Source organism: Aulonocara stuartgranti (assembly GCF_965226115.1).
Source record: "Aulonocara stuartgranti genome assembly, chromosome: 18".
Taxonomy (NCBI): domain Eukaryota; kingdom Metazoa; phylum Chordata; class Actinopteri; order Cichliformes; family Cichlidae; genus Aulonocara; species Aulonocara stuartgranti.
Window position 1 is genome coordinate 22,620,108 of NC_138954.1, and position 13,785 is coordinate 22,633,892.

At 44.1% G+C, this 13,785-nt stretch overlaps 1 protein-coding gene across 10 annotated transcripts in view; it reads right to left on the reverse strand.

The window, feature by feature from the left end:
- Positions 1 to 13,785, reverse strand: part of ptprsb (protein tyrosine phosphatase receptor type Sb) — a 73,084-nt gene that overhangs the window by 17,326 nt on the left and 41,973 nt on the right. For 3 of the 10 annotated variants that reach the window (XM_082513750.1, XM_082513751.1, XM_082513748.1), the window contains exons 7-21: positions 12,853 to 12,867; positions 11,170 to 11,439; positions 10,390 to 10,769; positions 9,282 to 9,483; positions 8,282 to 8,418; positions 7,880 to 8,024; positions 5,543 to 5,860; positions 5,244 to 5,437; positions 5,075 to 5,101; positions 4,699 to 4,816; positions 3,855 to 4,505; positions 3,023 to 3,117; positions 1,815 to 2,068; positions 1,490 to 1,577; positions 1,062 to 1,280 (exon numbers count right to left, since the gene is read on the reverse strand). In XM_082513750.1, the coding sequence (XP_082369876.1) occupies positions 1,062 to 1,280; positions 1,490 to 1,577; positions 1,815 to 2,068; positions 3,023 to 3,117; positions 3,855 to 4,505; positions 4,699 to 4,816; positions 5,075 to 5,101; positions 5,244 to 5,437; positions 5,543 to 5,860; positions 7,880 to 8,024; positions 8,282 to 8,418; positions 9,282 to 9,483; positions 10,390 to 10,769; positions 11,170 to 11,439; positions 12,853 to 12,867 (3,113 nt within the window). The remainder of the gene's footprint in view (positions 1 to 1,061; positions 1,281 to 1,489; positions 1,578 to 1,814; positions 2,069 to 3,022; positions 3,118 to 3,854; positions 4,506 to 4,698; positions 4,817 to 5,074; positions 5,102 to 5,243; positions 5,438 to 5,542; positions 5,861 to 7,879; positions 8,025 to 8,281; positions 8,419 to 9,281; positions 9,484 to 10,389; positions 10,770 to 11,169; positions 11,440 to 12,852; positions 12,868 to 13,785) is intronic. The other 7 variants (XM_082513749.1, XM_082513757.1, XM_082513756.1 and 4 more) reach the window with 3 other exon arrangements.

Sequence of the window (13,785 nt, forward strand, 5' to 3'; positions counted from 1 at the left end):
CATTTTATTTTTTTGTGTTTTACTTTGGTCTACCGTGAACACCTGAGACTAAATTCCAATTTGATGCACTCTCTATCTCTGTGGATTACTGCAGCAGGTGTGGATTAGGATCACCAGGAAAACTGGAGAGAACCTGAAAACCTGAGCCTGGTGTTTCCTCACAACAAATCCCCACATTCTTCAGGCTGAGTGAGATCTTCACTCCAATGCATCTCTGTTTGATTTGTGCCATTCAAAATACTGCTTCTCATCCATCCTGCTCCCGTAGTGAAAATACCGATGATAAGACTGGTTATTTTTAAAATTTATTTAACACTCTTTTGATGTATTTTGGCAAATATTTATTTATCGGCCTTCATTCTCTTGCTCTTTTTGTCATGTCATTCTAAAGACTATGACACAGAGAAGTAAGTGTAGAGTCGAATCGTTTGTTTTCTCCCTCAGGTTTTTCATTTTTTTTTGCAAAAGTAAAACAGGGTCAGTGTTTGCATTATTGCTGAGCTGTTGCAGTGGATTGCATTAGACTGAAAACATGTCCGTATAATTGTGATCAGTCATATAATGTGCAGGCATTTGTGCCTTTATTTTTCCTCAGCATTTTAGACAGTAGCTCAAAAAAATGTACCTAACCTTACTGTTGCTCGAACTGTTGCTTTTTATTAGTTCTGCAGAAGTTTGGAAGAGCATCCCCTGAGCTAGAAGGGATCCAATAATGAAAAAAATCTAATATAAAGACCCTAGTCTAATTTTAAGTTGTATATTTATGTCTATTCCAGTTTGAATGCACATACATAGCAGGGGTGCATGAGGCAATATTTCTTCCACTGCCACAGCGGGTACACTCACTCTTTATTAGCAGTGGTGATGGAAGTATGTGAGGGTTATTGCCTTTTGCTTACAACACTTTGACTGATGGGCATTTTATTGTTTTAGCAGCTCGGCCGTATTGATTACAGTGTATAGTGACAGCCTGCAGGAGAGAAACGCGGACAGCCTGGAATGTGGGAGCAGTTTAAAAAAAACAAACAGGGAAAAGACATGTAAAGTAGTGTCTTTCATACCCCGGATGTGGAGTTCAGCTCAGCCAGAATGAAGAAGACGTACTCCTGCCCTGGCTCTAGAGCTCGGTTCTCAAAGCCGCCATAGTCCAGCTGGTCCCCCAGGGTGAAGAAAGCCGGCAGGATGGCAGGTGTGAAACGGGCTGTGATGTAAGCCCGGCGCAAGTCCACCTGCTTCTGCTGTCGAGTATCCTTCTGCCTTTGACTGATGTCTTTTAACAGCTAAAAGAAAGAAAGAGAAAGAGAGAAAAGACACAGACAAGCAAAATAAGCCTCTCCAATAACTGTGACTAATGTTTAAAGACTGATATTGAATTAAAAAGGGTAAGCGTTGCCAGGAGTTCTCAGAGATAGGATTGTGTGTGTTTATAGGTCTTTTCCTCCTCGCAGGCTCAGACATCAGTGGGTGCTGTTATTGTTGTGGTTCTCACCTCCTCTAGGTCCATTTCGTCTGGACTCTTGAGGTGTCTGATGACGCCGCGGGGCCTTCGCAGCGGAACCACAACAACATAAATATTCCTGTAGGAGTGCAAGAGGACAAACAACATAACAACAGCTGCAGTTGCACAATAGCAAACTGTCTGTAACTATTTTCACTTTAGAGCAGTCATGTACTGTTATCATCAGTGCCCCATACTGTTACCGTGACTGTAATCACCAGACTTGAACACAGCAAGTCAGATGACTGTCACCCCTATATGACATGACGTTTTCAAGGCCTGTAAGAGCATCTAAGGCTCAGTCTTTCAGCCTTACTTGATGGGACTGCGATTCTCCAGTGATGGCAAGATAAGCGTCACGGTGGTCTCGGAGTCACGAGTGCGGTCGATCTCAGGGCGGCGGATGGTGATCGTTGGGGATGTCTTAGCAGAGATGCGATGGCGAAGGCCTCCAGGGTTCCCCTCAGGAGCAGTGATTTTAAAGTCGTAGCTCGTGTTAGGCTGAAGGTTTGGGATGACTGCCTTTCTCAAGCGAGCGTCCACCTCCATTTTCTGACGGTTATATTCAACCTGAAGGGTGGGAAAGAGTTGGTGAAGCTAATCTTTATGTTGTGTGCTGTTTAAATAGTCATTTAATGCTATAGAACTAAATTAAGGAACATTTGTAAAATGCCCTGAATAAAGTTTTTTGATGGGTTTGTTTGAGAGTTTGAACTAAAATTGCGTTCAGCTGCTCCCAAGGGGTCATCACAGCGGGGGGCTCTGCACATTCACTTCGGCAGATTTAGTTTTTGTTTTTGTTTTTTTTATACCAGATGCCCTTTCTGACGTTTTATTGGAGGAATGTGTGCTAAACTATTCTTAGCCAGGACCAGTGTAAACTAGGAGTTAGTAAACCTAGTCAGTTATTAGCAAGGGATATAATCCCAGTAAACCTCTTTTCTGGATTCAATAAATGAGATAATAAGTGCACTTTAAAGTGCTGGTAGATGGATTTTGCTATATTCAGTAAATGCTCAGTTTAATTGAACTTCTCATAGTCCAGAGAAATTCCACATGAATGCCTGTGGGTAGATCTGTGGGTGTATTATTGTGTCGGGGTCATGCATGCTAAAAATATTTTAAAAATGAGTCAGCAGCTCATAAGTGTTTTTAAATTTCACATTTTTTATTTGATCAATCTTGGATTTAAAAAAATATTGCCTGTTTTGCTTTTTATTTGTGTTCTTTTTATATATTAATTTTATACATTTTTATTAGATCTGTGTTACTCAGTATTTCACGCTTTATTTAAATAGTTTCTATCCTCTTTCCTGTCATACATTTTTTCTGCATGTCTGAGATGTTGTTTGTCCTACAATGTGCTGATCTGTAATTAACTCTTGCTATTTAAAATGCACTCTATAATTTCCAAAAACTTGACCCAAATAAAGCTGAGTATTATAATCTTAAGGATCCCACAGATGTTAAAACATTAGAGTTTTACGTAACACAATGAGGCACTGCACGTGCCATTCAACATACAGTAAAGCGATAGGGGTTGCTAGTCTCTGGAAACTCCCAGGTAAGAAGAACGCTGGTCTCAGTGGCCAGATTGACCGAAAAATTCCTCGGCACATCTGGGAAGTGAAGAAACAAACAGGTAGAAAGTCACTCGTGATGAAGCGTTTTATTAAAATCGCGGCGTCCTCTGCTTTTCTCGACCTGTAAAAATGGAGAACAGCCCGGTCAGTTGATGAGGAGGGGGAAAGACATGATGGTTAGGAGGATAGGCAGGTGATGAGGAAAGTGGATGGCAAGAGTAATAAGTACAAGTAAGAGACAGACTGGCTGCAGAAATGTGACATGCCACGTTGTTAGAGTGTAAGGTTGTGTTTGTTAGACTCAGACTTCAGCAAAGCCTTTGGAAAAGGTGGTAGTGAAGGTCTATCAGATAAAAAAAGCTTACCTGCAGATACAGCGCCAGACGCCGGTTTTCGCTTCAAATCAGACCGAACACTTACCTTCGCTATTAGATACTGTATATCCGAGCCCTGTATTGACTTTTACCTGAGGGTTTGTGATAAGCAGTGCTCTTGAAGCAAACATCCATTAACATTCAGCCTGCTTCCATTGGTGGTGAAGGGTAGGTGATGAAGGTATAAGTGAGTGAGTGGAGGAGATTGGGGAGAGTAGTTGTGTCCCGCACTTTGCAGTTCTCATCCTCTCTGAGGTGCACTGGTGAGAGGCAGACCTGTAAGAACTGGCCCAGACTTCATTAAGTTTAGTGTTTTTGGAGTGAAATCCACAGTAAGGGGAGATGTGAAGTTGAACCAGCGCTTAGAAAGGTGTTCCTGAGGCCGGAGGCCAGCCCTACCTGTTTCCAAGGACAGGGTGAGGTGCACCAGTAGTGGGCTGAAGGGGCCCGGCCCTGCCTTGTTGTGGGCTCTGAGCTGCACCTCGTAAGCTTTGCTGTGATTGAGGCCCAGGATGGTGTAGCTCGACTCACTTGCTGGTAGCGCTATCAGCCGTGGACGAGCAAAGGGGGTTGGAAAAGCGGAGGGGCCAGGGTCAGCAGAGGGTTGGGTGTGTGCAGCCTCTTTGTAGGCTAGAGTGTACTCTGTAATCACACCGTTGCTCTCCTCTGGGGTTGGGGGCAGCCAGGACAACTGCAGGGAGCAGCAAGTGACATTAACAAAGTCAGATATTTTGGGGTATCCCACGGGAGGAAAAATAGGGACTGTTATTTCCTGCTGGACTACATCTCCATAGCCTGCTCGGCTCTTTGCGGCGAGCACAAAGATGTAGGAGGAGCCTGGGGAGAGGTCTCTCGCAGTGAAGTTTCTCACACGATTTGTGAAATCCACCGTGGTGTCTAAAGAGCTATTCTTCAGGCCAAACTGTAGGCGGTAGCCCTGGATTTCTACCGGGGCCCCCCGGCTATCAGAGCATTCCAGCGGAGGAGCCCACCGCACCACAACTGACGGGCTCGATCCCAGACGCACCCAAAGGGAGGGGGGACCAGGCACTGCAGACAACAGCGTAGGCAGCAGAAAAAAAGAAAATGAATAGAGATAAACATATATCACGCAAATACAGAAGAATTAGAATTGATTGTCGGCTTATTTATTGCCATCTCCTGGCGCAGCTTACTGTACGATCAATTCTTGAGTATGCTACTAAATCTGGGGCACTGAAATGTATACTTGACATATGCTTACCAATCCCCGGGGTCTGCACCAGCTTGGCTTTGCTGTGTGCTCCATCCCCTTTGGTGGTGTATGCTGCCACAGAGACAGAGTACAAAGTCTCTGCTTTCAGATCTCCTAAAATCAGCTCCTGTGGGAGAAAACACAAAATACCACCATCAAATACTGCAAACTCACTCCTTTCAATCTTAGAAAAAAAAAGACACTATTTATTGATTTATTCCCCTTTTTTGGGGAAGAACTGTGCATCAGCAAAAAAAAAAAAAGAAAAGAAGAAAACTTACATAAGAGTTGATAATTAAATCTGTGGTCTATTAGCAGCATAGCGCTGTATGCATTAATAATTGGTTCATTTATAATGAGAAGAGGACGGGTAGTCTGCACTCACATATTGAGTCGCGTCATCCTCCTCCATCTTATCCCACAGACGAGACACACCCCACAGGCAGCCGAGACGGATGAGAGAAGGAGTGAGTCAAAGGAGCGGAGGAGAAAGGGAGGATGAATATAACAAATGAACACCATTTAATCATTTATATATTTAGCTATGCTGTCACCTGAGACTCGTCCAATAAGAGGTCTTTGATCCGGGGAAGGTTGCGTGATTCACCGCTCTCTGCCTGGCTGAAATGCACCTGGTAGCCACGGATCTGGCCTTGCCGTAACCGTGGCAACACTGGGCGCCACGTGACTCGGAGAGCCGAGGAGTTCAGCGGCTGGACATCCACCTGACGAGGGGCTGCGCCGGGAACTGAGCACACGTGTGGAATTAATTAAGTGACCAAAGTTCTAGCCAGTAAATAATCAACTTAGCAGTCAATAACGTTTAGGTCTGATCTGCGGCTCTCACGCTCACCATCCTCGTCTGTTCTGCAGAGCACAGCAGGGCTGCTGGGTCCAGTCCCCTCTGCGGTGGAGGCTGCAATAGTGATGTTGTACCAACTCCATTTCTCCAGCCCCTCTACCACTGTCTGCCCCTGCTGGGCCGGGATAGGAAGGTCTTTCACCTCCGGACCCAGACCTCCACCTCCTGCCCCAGAAACTTTCTGGTATCTCAGCTCATAACCTGCCAACTCGCCATTCTGGCCCTCCATTGGAGGAGGCCCCCAACTTACTCTCAGCGAGGTGGAGCTGGCACTCTCGCAGGACACACCCTCTGGTGCGGCTGAGGGCTCTGATTGGACAAAGGGCAAGCAGGGCAATTGGCAAAGAGTTTAGGAGAGATGACCCGGGAGAAGGGAAAATACAAGCAAAAGGACAGGAGATAAGGATAAAAAAGGAAACAATGAGAAACTAAGGTAAACTGAACTGAAAGAGATAACACTGGGACAAACCTGAATTGGGCAAAAAGAGGGGGAGCAACCACATAATGTAAAAGCATAATGTTAGCCTGAGAGCCTAATGAAATAAACCAAAGACAAGAGTATCGACCCTAAGTGGACAACTTAATTATACCCAAGGAGAATGTGCATCCAGCAGTCAATGATTATATCTTATCCCCTGACTATAGGTAGTGCCAAAAAAGGCTCGAGATTTATGAATGAAAAACAGATAAATGTCTGTTCTCTTTCAAAAAAATGGGGATGCACAGCTAGCTGCACGACAGCACAGACACATGTATACATTTCACATGACCAGCCGGCTAATCCTCGAGTCCTCAAGACGGTAGGGTGGTGTGAGATTTTTCACTGTGGCTGACTAGAGAAAGGTCTTACACATCGCAGCAGGAGATAAAAAAAAACAAAAAACCCACTAAACCAGATCTCATACGGTGCTGAAAGGATTTAGGAGGCAGGTAAAGGAGAAAAAAACAAAAGAAAAAAAAAACACAAAACAAAATCTGAGATCCCGGAGGGGAAAAAAGGAGCTAAGACAGGAAATTGAAAGTCAAGCTAGAATGATGAATTGCAGACACTGAATCAGACAGAGGCTTGGATATTTACTGTCACAGACATGAGTGCAGAAACAGAAATCACGAAAAGACACCACAGATTTACGAATCACAGATATAGCTCAACCAATATAATGTCATTTAAGTAAGACACACACACACAAACAAAGGCGGGCATGTCCGAGGTCCAGGCTTGTGCGTGTGTGTGTGGGAGTGTAATAGTCATGGCTGACAGGTTCAAGTATCTATCCACTCAGCCATACAGCCACTGTTCTGTTGGCCTCGGGGGACAATCTAGATGTGCACCAAAGCTTGGCGATAAGAAAGCGCACATAACCTCCCTGGGAAATTAATGCATGAAATAGTCTGCTTATCTAGCACCTTCCCTTTTTCCAAATATCACCCCCCCCCAACATCCTCTGGTACACAACCTTGGTTACTCTTTCCGTTTGGGAGTAAAGAGAGAAGAGAACCTCACTAAACGCAGTCTGATGGGTGACTGCAAGTACTTACCACTTAAAGGAAAACGGCGCGGTGAACTGCGGGGCTTTTCATATCGACTTTATAAATTCTTTTCCTTGTACCATTTTTCTGTTATCCTTTCTTGAGAGCAGATATGAAATAACTTGGTGTCAGAACAAAATGGTGGAACTCATTTAACTCTTATTGGCTAAGAGTGATTGCACAAAAATAGAAAAAAACCCAAAGAAATCAGAGAAAAGGAGACAAGGGAGAGAATCTAAGCTCAGCGTGGGTAAAATACAGACTGGCCAGCACTTACCTGTCAACATAGCAGGCTACCCGCCATCCTTTAATGCTCCTGACCACTGGCTGCTAGCCAATAAGTGGCAGACAGTTGCACCCTTTCAAAGACATTAGACACTGATAGAGTGGAAAGAGTGAAAAGAGGGCAAAGGAAAGGAAGAGTGAAACATTAATCGGTGCTCCATCTCCATCTGTCATGATGTTTTGGCTGTGCGAGAAAGAGAGAGGCTGAGGGGTGGAAGAAAGGCACGGTCAAACAGAGATGGATGGGTTGGAGGAGGGGGTGGGGCTGGACGTATGGGTTGATAAACGAGACACATGGAGAGATGCAGAGACGGCTTCCAGGTTTTACCAGGCCGGGAGCTGAGGGAAATGTACCGCTACGAGCTGTGTGTGAGAGCGTTTGGAGGACAAAATGTTTCCAAGATATTCGCGGCACAATACATTAAATAAATAAACACAATAGAATTTGAATTTGTGGGATATGCGTTGGTGTGTGCAGGAACACTGTGTGAATCCGGCTCAGTCGAGACGTACTGGCTTGTGATGTCCTCTGCACCAGTTCGTTAGTGAAAGCGCCGATGCCTTTGCTTGAGATGGCAGCCAGGGAGAAGGAGTACTCGGTGTTCGCTTTGAGACCCTCCACAGTGTAAGAATTCCTGGGCCCGAAGGTCAGCTTCTCCTGTGAGAGAGAAGAGAGGGGAGCAGAGAGGTGCGACGATGAGGGAGGGGGGGAGATGAGAAGAGTAAAAAGAGAGACATTAGAGAAGAGCTGGAGAAGAGAAGTTGACCGAGAGTGCGACCACTAGACACAAGGGTGCAGGACTTTGGGGTTAATCTTTTAAAAAATCTTCTTTTATCTCCCTTTCAAGCCTTTGTCTTGATAAGAAATCCACTCAGCAGGTGGATTTATTAAAAAAACAGACTAAGAGGTCTTACCAAGCTGCCAAACTTGACAGGTTTGTAGAGGAGCTCATAGTTGACGATTTTCTCTTTGTTGTGGACAGGCTCCCAGGTCAGCTCTATGCTCGTGTCTGTCACTTTACCCACTTTAAACTTGCTTGGCTGGCCAGGGACTGCAGGGAACAGGACAAAACACACTCAAATAAGACCTTGGCTTACAGCAGTGCTAATACTTGGCTTTGCACTATTCATAAAGATTATTTATTATATGTATAACTCTGTTTCATTGAGTCATTCAAATGCAATGAATATTTTTTTGATAATGTATTCATCATTATTATTGGTAATTGTGCTAGAAAGACTTCAATTTAGACAAAGGTTTTAAAAAATGTACTTAAACCCAACCTAATTACTAATCATTTAAGTACTAACCCTTAAACATCTAATCATAAATCAGATTCTTACATATACTTTCATTTCTTTATGTGTCAGAAACTGTTAGAGACTAAAAGTGGAGCAGAAGTAAAAGTGCCACAGAAATTTAACCAGCAATACCGTCGCAGTTTTTTTTATTTTGTCATCTCTTTTCACCTCCCATCATATAAACCTAGCAGCTTCTCAGGAGCTGTCACGGTGACACAATCAGCACCGGGGCATGAGGGATATTTCTCGCTGTTAATCCCTGTTTCCTTCACATAAATCTCCACACTTCGGTCCCGGCTGGTAGAATTTATTCACTTTGAAGAAGTCATATGTTCTGACAGGTCAAACTTTCACAGTGGCTTGCTACTCAAACTTTACATAAGCTCCTCGAATAAGCTCCTGAGCGGTTTGTATACTTGCACATAATCACGAGTACTTACTCATTTGTGCTCTGCTGCACATGCTCGTCTGAAAAAATAACCATTACTCATCCACACATAAGTAAATGCAAATGGCTACTTAGCCGTTATCAATGCACTAGCATGCGGGCTAAATTTATTCTCTTTCACGAACGTCTACCGATGATTATGTCGATGCACGGTCGCGCACTAACCTCCACGCAAGACTTTAACGTGGACGGGGTCTGAGAAGGGTCCGTCCCCAACGGAGGTGAAGGCGAGGACCTGGATGGTGTAGGTCTCTGAGGTTACCAGGTTCTGAATGGTAGTGAGCACACTATCCTGGACGTTATGAATCTGCCACTCGTTTATAGGCCGGGACGGATCCATGGTGTAGTACACACGATAGCCTTTCACCTACAAAACATAGCAAAAGGAAAGCCACCCAGTGAATCGTGCGGACAAGTTTGTTTTGATTGGGACTGGATTTTAAGGTCATCGGGGACTGGGATGCATTACGTGACTTTCACCTAATCCCACTGTCCTACAACCGGGGTAATCCATAATGCCATCTTTTAACACAACAAGAATTTACGGCAGCCAAGGTCATCGTGTCTGAATTATTGTTTGACTTCAGGCCAGATGGTCCAACAGATTACTGTTTCCTAGAGGTCACTGTCATAAGGTGCAGTTTTACATTTCGTCCTGATAAAGCTTCAATAAAATAAATAAATAATACTGTGGATGCCATCAGATTGTAGCATTTAAAATGTGATCACGATATTCCTCGTCTGTGGGATTAGTTTATGGGTAGTACAAAGTATAGCTCTCCTGTTATTACTCTTTAATATCCATAATCCTCATATGCACTCAGTTTCAGTCTTGTACTTTTATGGACCTACGGTGCAGGTTGGTAGGCTTGAAAAAGGAAACAGGCCTCTGGAGGGAGCGCTCTGTACTTAGAGAGGACTGTCCAATTACCCTTTCCTTCTTTAGAGAGAAGAGCACAGGGAGACATCTATCTATCTATCTATCTATCTATCTATCTATCTATCTATCTATCTATCTATCTATCTATCTATCTATCTGTCTCTCTGTCTGTCCATCGGTCCGTCCTCTCTGTTACAGAACACAAAGCACAAAAATGAAGGACTTTTTCTGCTGGGTATCTGAGGTCTCGGTGCAGGCATTCACCACCCTTTTGAGAGCATTTTTCAGGTTGACAGCTGGAGAAGCATGCCAGCAGATAAAAGGAAATGTAAAAATGTGTGTTTTCCTCTACTGATAACAGATCAAACAGGGCTGTTCCAATCCTCATCTCACCTGTCCATTGGGCTCTTCCGGTTCTTCCCAGCGGACCATCACAGTGTTCTCAGAGATAATGTGAGCTTGGACGTTTCGCGGCGGGCTGGCGGGGGCTTGCTCTCCCGTACGAGCCTCCACGCGAGCGGACGGGGGCCCCTGGCCGATGGTATTATAGGCTGAAACTCTGATTTCGTACTCTGTGTTGGGGTAGAGCCCCCCGATGCTGTAGCGGGTGGTGGTGATGCTGTCCACTGTCTCATACTTGCTGTCGGGCCCTTTGGCTCGGTACTGAATGATGTAGTAGGAGACGGGGTCGGGGTTGCCAGAGTCCCATGTGATGGTCACACTGGTGGCTGTGGTCTCGGTGACAATGGGCGTGCCGGGAGGCTTTGGTAAAGCTGGGGATTAGAGTGGCAGCAGGTGATTTAAACGTTTGAAAAAAGAAAAATACTCTCTTGGTCTCAGTGTTGAAATTACATTTTATATTTAGTGGAAATACTTGATTCTTTTACAGTATAAATGTTGCTTTGTTTAACATATATTACATTTAGATTCAACCTGCTAAACTGCATTTCTTTAGTGGTACTTGCAGTGTCCAGTGACAGTAACATTTAACCTGAAATACACTGATTAATAAATTAAGGATGCTACGTTATACTATTTAAATTGCTACACTTTCACCTACAAGGGATGCCAGAACCCTGCTGAGTACATATGAGAAGACAGCTGAACTTTTCTACTTTCTCAGGCTAAAATTAAAAACATTCTTAGGCATCTAAAGGTTGCCGGGGCCCTTACTCTTCACTAAGACCTGAGCGCTGGCCTCAATGATACCCAGGCTACTCATTGCCACACAGGTGTAGTTTGCAGACTCGCGGACACTATTGAGCTCCAGCACGTTCCGTCCAATCGGCATTTCATCCTCGGGAGTCAGGTCCTCGTTACCCAGCATCCACTTGACATAAGGCATGGGTGAACCCACAGCCACGCAGGTGATGTTGATGCTCCCTCCTGGCATGATCTCGTGGTTGGAAGGGAGGATGGAGAAACGAGGGGGCACGCGGCGCACTGGGAAAGGAGGAGAGTCGGGAGGGGAGAAAGGAAGTGGGACGGGGGTGGGGGAGAGGGGTTAAGGAAAGGGAAGGAGAAAAGTGGGGAAGGGAGTGAGAAGGAGAAAGGTGGAGAGAAAGAAGGAGGAGGGGGCAAGGGAGTAAAGGGGGGAGAGAATGAGAAGAAAAAGAGCGAGGCAGAGAGCGAGATAGAGATTGAGAGAGAGAAAGAGAGAGAGAGGGCGAGAAAGATAAAAAAGAAAGAGAGAGAGAAGGAGAGGAGAGGTAACAGGAAAGGGGAGAATGAACTTCAGGGTTTTTACAGAAAATTACATAGGGATATTTCAAGTTTAGTCCCAATTACTTTATGGCACTGATGAATCCAACAAAAAGACACAAATCTTGTGCTGAGCTCAACCACTCAGAGTGAGCTGCCTTCTCAAAATAATAAAGTGACAAACTCTTGAGTATCATTTCATCCAGGACATGACACCTATAGTCAGTTTCTCTTTCGTAAAAAACCAAAACCCAAAAAACGACAACAGCGGGTTTTTTTTTTTTTTTTTTACGGGTTATCAATTTATGCAGGAAGCAGATTTATGCAGAATTATTAATAAAACACCACCTCGAAGCAGTGACTAAGCAGGCTAAACTTTAGCAGTAACTTATGAGGGAAAAAACTTTTCTTCATTCAGATTGCCGTGCCTTGAGGTGCCTGTGCGGTAGATGGGCTCCTTTTAGAGAGTATATGCATCATGGGGGCCAATCAATAGGCCCTGCCTGCTATTTGTGTCCCCATGAGAAGAACAAGCAAAGTGGCAAGTTATATCCAATACTGCATCTGTCAGAGCTCGGTTGACTACACATTAGGGGAGAGATGCATCGAGAGACTGAACTCATAGGTCACTTGCATGCCTGGGCGACTCAAGAGGGATAAAATGGTGGAGAAACACAAAGAAGAGAACGAAGAACTGTGGACTGAGAGGGGGGACAGAGAGAAGCAAGATAAGAGCAGAGACACGGGAGGGACAGATCGAAGGACAGAAAAGAAAAAGACAGAGAGACAAAGAAAAAGAGCGAGAGGGAGGGAGAGAGAGAGAGAGAGAGAGAGAGAGGCAGCTCTGCTTCTCTTCCAGACAATGAAACGCAATGTAGCAAAGGACAGCCACATTGTACAACAACATACTGTACAATACATAGGATTCAAAACTGATACAGTGTGTAGTCAAATGAATAGGAAATGTGGACAGGAGTGGATCAAGGGTTCTAAAAAGGTGTTGTGGCATTTACAAAGTGATCATCGGACACATTTAAGTAAAGAACACCAAGACAGCATGAGAGAACGAGGCAGAACGGGAAAGAACGAGTGCGAGCAAAAAGAGAGATATGTGAGGTAGTATGTGCATGTTTATAAGTTAATAAACTTATGTACATGTGTCTGTCGCTCCTACACATCAGGGTGCAGACAGAATGCAGAAGGAGAAGAAGGAGAAGAGAAAAAAGGAGGGGGTGGGAAAGGAGGGGAAAAGACAGGGGAGAGAGGATTAGAAGAGGGTTCGTGGGGAAGGAGGGAAAAGGGGGAAGAAAAGAGGAGCGAGGAAGAAGAAAACACATGGATCTATTTTAAAACACGGCTGTATACCAGAGTCAGGCCCATTCAGAAAGAAGGTGCTTCAAAAGTAAGAGAAGAGGGAGAGAGAGAGAAAGAGAGAGAGACAGAGAGAAAAGGGCTTGAAGAGAACGGATGTTGAAAGAACAGAGAAGAAGAGGATACCCGTGGGTCAAAAACACAGGAAACAGAAAGAGACAAAAAGAGTAACGGACAAACATCTCTGGATGAAAGGAGAGAATGAAAGGGAAGGCAGACAAAGAGCAGAAACATTGTTGAAACTAAACTCAAAACTAGAAAGCTTATATGTGCGATAAACAACACAAGCCCTAAAAATAGACAGTTTAAAAAAGATTACGAATAAAAGAAGATATCCCTACAGTAGCAAAACAATAAGAGTCTAGTCTTTTTTTTCTCAATTACTTGCAAATCCAGCAATAAATCTAACGCTATATGAAAGAAAATGTCAAATTAAATACTTGAATGAATACATAAATATTGATAAATTTGCTGCATAACCTCCACTCCTTAATGAGTGACATCATTACTGGGAATCTTCGTGGGCCACATCCCCCCTACTCAAAGCATCTAGAGACAATTGGATAGAAGTTAACATTTTTGCATGATTTCAAGAAATTAAAAAAAAAAGTAAATAGTTGTGGTCATTTCACGAATAACAAAGTTCAAAGCAACTTGGAAAAACAAACCAAAGCAATAAAAAAAAATCAAACTTAAAAATATACCCAGAATTGGATA